This window comes from Branchiostoma floridae, chromosome 1 (assembly GCF_000003815.2).
Source record: "Branchiostoma floridae strain S238N-H82 chromosome 1, Bfl_VNyyK, whole genome shotgun sequence".
In the NCBI taxonomy this organism is placed as follows: Eukaryota; Metazoa; Chordata; class Leptocardii; order Amphioxiformes; family Branchiostomatidae; genus Branchiostoma; species Branchiostoma floridae.
Window position 1 is genome coordinate 25359130 of NC_049979.1, and position 5210 is coordinate 25364339.

Genomic DNA, 5210 nt, shown 5'->3' on the forward strand with positions numbered 1-5210 from the left:
ATGAGTCGTCCCTCGGATAGGACGTTAAATGGAGGTCCCGTGTCTGGGGAGAGCCATACCCCGGGCACGTTAAAGAACCCGCCACATGTGCGATGGTGCGGTGTGAGCCGTTCAAAACCTACAGTACCTTGGCCGCACCTGGGGCAATTACTGTCGTATTGAGGTCACCTGAGTGGCGCCGAATGGCAGCTCGCTCCAGACCCTTGCGATTTAGCCCCGCCTATTGTAAGCTCCTCACAATTCAGCCCCTGGCTGCAAAGAGTGAGTAGTCGGCCCACCCAATAACAAATGTGAATTCTGATTGGTTGGTATTTTCCTGACATGTTCAAATACGTGAGTGTAAGTTTGGTGTTTGTGTGGACCATACAGAGTACAAGCCAGCAGACCCCCAGATTGTCGGTGAGCGGATGTCCCACCTGGAGGCCTCGTACCAGGAGCTGGTGGCGCTCGCCGCGGACCGTCGCAGCCGCCTGGAGGAATCTCGCAAGCTGTGGCAGTTCTTCTGGGACATGGCGGAGGAGGAGGGCTGGATCAAGGAGAAGTCTGCCGTCCTGGCTTCCCCCGAGATCGGACATGACGTCACTTCCGTCAACCTGCTGGTCAACAAGCACAAGGTAGATAAAGAGTAACCATCTCTTCTGCTTGGTTAAAAATGATGTTACAATCATGTTATAATAGCGATAGCATTTGATTTTCCAAATTTGGAAAGTTCTCATTTGAAATTCAGGGTATCAGTTGTTGTAACTTGGAGAATTGGATGCATGGATGTTTTAGGGTTGCCATAAATCAAATCACATGTTTCTTTCATGTTAGGTAGAGAGAATTGTTGGTGATTACACAAAAGACTTGTGGGGAGGCTAATGATTTTGTCTGTTTGTGTTGTCCAGAATGACATTGATTCTTTTTGTTTTTGACAGGCATTGGAGCGTGAGATGCAGGCCCGGCGTGAATACATAGATGGCGTTGTTGGATCCGGCGAGGAACTGATTGAACAGCAGCATTTTGGTGCAGGGAAAATCAGGACCCGCATAAATGAAGTGAATACCCAATGGGACGATCTGGAAAAACTGGCCGAAATCCGCAAGAAGCGCTTGCACAATGCCGTGGATCTTTACCAAGTGAGAACACTTATCTTTCTCTTTGATGTTGGGATGTGTACCTAAATGATACCTTGGGTACAGGTACGGGAATTGGTTGCAGAGGTTTAGGTTCAGGTCCAGACCTGTATCTGTACAATTTGACAAAGAAACGTTATGCTCTTTAATATTGACAGACACAATTATGAGATGACTACTTGATACTGTTATTTGAAGTTTCAGACAGAACAGAACTAGTCTGTACCCTTAGTCTTGCGGGAGGATCTCATATCAAAGGTGTCGTTGATTTCAAGGCCACATTATTCTTCAAATTTGTCTCTTCCGGTGCTTAATGTTCAGCTTTTTGGTAGACTAAATACATCTAGTCATAAAGAAATGTAAATTTGGTCTAAATCTTGTATAGTACTGGAGTACTGTACCGGTACACATCCCTAGTTTGATGTATTGAAACACCAGTGAATCTTTCATGCTTTCTGTGAAGATTTTGGTGCAACTACAGTGTGGTCATTAGTATCCTGGTATTTTTACCTTTGTGATAATTTTTTTTTCTTCACCTTTATTCAACTGTCATTCTGACATTTTGTCTGTATGTAAAAGTACAATAAAAGTAGTTTCAAGTAATGACACTGAAGTGCTTGTGCTTTGCAGACACTGTTTTTCAAACATTATCACAGGTTATTACTTTAACTTTTAACAGTTTAGAAATTTCTGAATGATATTCTCCAATAATGTCCGGGCTATATTCTTGTGCACGTTTTAAGTTTTTTTGTTGTTGTCTGTAGTTCTTTGCTGATGCTGACGATGTAGAAAACTGGATCCTGGACACCCAGCGGCTTGTTGGGAGCGAGGATGTGGGCAGAGACGAGGCCAGTGTGCAGTCACTAATCAAGAAACAACAGGTAACAAACCATAATACACTCTTTTATAATAAATAAATGAATAAATAATCTTTATTGCAAACTCATGCCCGAAGGCTAATTGCAAAATACATGTATGAAAGTACAATGATGAAAGTGATCCAATAACAAAGTGGACATTAAGTGAAATAGGAGTCATAAACGAGTGATACTTCTAATCTAAAATGAATACCATTGGGTTTGATTTCTTTTCTGTATACAGTGGAAGATGAAATTCCCGACATTTTGGGAGACATATGCATTGGGTGGTGCTAACAGGAAAACAGTTTTTTGTAGTTCGGTACGGTGTGCAAAGCTGGGAATACTGTGGAGTACTGTACTTTGTGTTGCATTTCAGTTGACTTGGGTTTCCATAGCTGTTTGTTGAAGTTAACTTCCACCTGTTTTTCCCTTGTCTGTCACAAGGCTGTCTCCGAGGAGCTGAACAACTATCAAACTAACATAAGCCAGCTTCACGATCAAGCCAAAGGACTTGGAGAAGAGGTGAGTTAATCAAGTTAGCCTGGCTTTTCCCCCCATTGGGCGTTACATAAAGACTTGCCAAATGTTGTGGCTGGACATCCTGACAGTTGTTGAAACATCTTTTCTTCCCAGGATCAACAGCTCATACATGACTTGCAAGACAAGATAGCCGAAACAAAGGGGGTAATGATGGTGTATTTGTGTAGGTGCAGGTATGTAAGCGTGCCACACAGCACGTTTCGACGGCGTCAAAAGTGCACAGGAAACACGCAATGACGGCAGTCCCAAGGTGCCATATTGGGTACCCACAACGGCTGTTTCTTACGGTCTCAACATTGACAAAGGGCACAAACAGTGGACTATACTCGGTCACAAAATAGATTAACAATCATACTTTACGATCTTTTGGTTTCTATGAACGACAGATCTTACGAAAATACCGAAGTTGCCAAGTTCGTACGGAGCGCCTGTCAGAACTTGCGAGCGCGGATCTTGAAGATCGTTCAACTATCCCGTCCTGAAAATAAATAAAAACAGCACCAAAACTATAAACTTTTCCACTTCTTATAATCTTCAGATGTCATAGTTATGATTTGCTTCGCAGAATCTGCCAGTAAACCTGCGAAAAACCTGCAGGTACCGCCGATCTCGGCTCGGTGCTCGGCACGGAAAAATCCGCCGCCATGATGGATTTGTGGGACAGAAGCTAGCCTCTTATTGCGACACAAACGATACGGCGATACGGCGACACAGCGTGAGTTGTCTGCATACGCCAAGCTCAGGGTCTTTTTTGAGTCCGTCACCAAGGAGATTTTGGGACATAAAGCTTGAAGTGTCCGCAATTGATTATGCTTAGTAGTAGTATGTTTATGAATGACGTGTTTTCGCACAATAAAGTATTAAAAAGCATGCACGAGGAACTCAAAACACGCCGTCGCTATGTGTCCCTCAGCACGTCAAGACGTGCTGAGCTGCACGCTGTGACTGAAGTTTGGTGAAAGTGTAGTGACTATGGACTTTCCTGTTACAGTTTTGAGGCATTAAAGTAAGGGCTCAAAATTGTCACAGCGCATTGCAGGCCGCATTTTCAATATAGTCACGGAACAAATCCATTAAATACAGGTAAGTACTGTAGTTGTACAATAATGATATGATAATAATAGCCTTTATTGCACATTCATATGTTGCGCGACTGCCGATCGTCGACCGTCCTCCAGTGCGGTGCTGCACACTGTGATGGCCGAGCTCTTTCAGGTACAGCATTTCGCTCTTATTTCTAGACACTAGTATTCCTCATTATTTCCATTTGACATTTGATTTGCGATGTTGTAGTAATTAGAACTTTATTTTCTTGTTGCTAGTTATGTTGCTAAAAGTACATTTTGAAATTTCTTTGTTATACTCTGCCGTTATCATGCGCGGACCCGCACGCTTTAACGGCTGCACGGAAACTCACCGCAGCAGGTTGCAATCATATTTTTGAAATGATAAATTTCGTCCTTTGATTAGCGACCAGAAAATGATAGAATTTTTTTTATTGTTGCTAGTCATTCTGTTGCTAAAAGACATTTTCAAGTTTTTAAAGAGTTTTTGATCGTTTGTTATATCATGCCGTTATCATGTGCGGACCCGCACGCTTTGACGCTTATACGGAAACTCAACTGCATGCAAAACGTTGCAATAATTACTATATATTTTTGAATGGTAAGTTTCGTCCTTTAATTGGCGATCATAGAATTATAGAAAATTTGTCCTATTGTTGCTTGTCATTATGTTGCTAAAAGACATTTTCAAGTTTCTTTAGAGTTTTTGATCGTTTGTTATACTCTGCCGTTATCATGTGCGGACCCGCACGCTTTGACGCTTATACGGAAACTCAACGGCAGAACGTTGCAATAATTACTATAATAGAATTATAGAAAATTTGTCTGCAATAATTACTATAATAGAATTATAGAAAATTTGTCTTATTGTTGCTTGTCATTATGTTGCTAAAAGACATTTTCAAGTTTCTTTAGAGTTTTTTTATCGTTTGTTATACTCTGCCGTTATCATGTGCGGACCCGCACGCTTTGACGCTTATACGGAAACTCAACGGCAGAACGTTGCAATACACACTAGACTCAACGTGCACACATGCAATACTAAACAAATCAACATTTATTGAAGTTTTGCTTTCACAGGCGCAATAGTAGAAAATATACAAAGCCACGAACTACTAGTACTACTGCTACTTCTACTACTACATACATACATACAGACTAGATGATAATGGAAACTACATACAATACTCATAAAATTGATGTACAGCACAGAATACAGAAACTTAATGTTAGAACTTAATAGTAAATAGTTAACAAGTGGAACAAAGTTATTCATTATGCCTTTTTACACAAACAATTAACAGTTGACAATTAACCGATTAAAAAAAGACATTTCTCTAAAATCTAACAAACATGAAATCTTACTCATATACAATACGGAATACATAAACTTAATGTTACAACTCAACAATTATCATTGTCCTACAAGTCCAACTTCCTGGTCCGTTTTCTGGTCCTCGATGTTCGGCGTGGCGACGTCTCTGCGGCTGGAGCTGTTGTGGGAGGGACGGAGGGCATGGACGGCGGAATTGAGTGGGAAGCTCGAGCTACTCGTTTTCTACACCTTGCAGGCTGTCTCAAGATTCTTTTCACCGAACTAAGAGACGCTGACTTCGGCGGTGGGCAAGTGA

General features: G+C 41.6%; 1 protein-coding gene across 24 annotated transcripts in view; it reads left to right on the plus strand.

Moving 5' to 3' along the window:
• LOC118416618 (spectrin beta chain, non-erythrocytic 1-like) overlaps window positions 1-5210 on the plus strand; it is a 73191-nt gene that overhangs the window by 39320 nt on the left and 28661 nt on the right. For 14 of the 24 annotated variants that reach the window (XM_035821800.1, XM_035821860.1, XM_035821809.1 and 11 more), the window contains 5 exons: window positions 370-614; window positions 918-1118; window positions 1880-1996; window positions 2420-2497; window positions 2609-2659. In XM_035821800.1, the coding sequence (XP_035677693.1) occupies window positions 370-614; window positions 918-1118; window positions 1880-1996; window positions 2420-2497; window positions 2609-2659 (692 nt within the window). The remainder of the gene's footprint in view (window positions 1-369; window positions 615-917; window positions 1119-1879; window positions 1997-2419; window positions 2498-2608; window positions 2660-5210) is intronic. The other 10 variants (XM_035821893.1, XM_035821954.1, XM_035821946.1 and 7 more) reach the window with 1 other exon arrangement.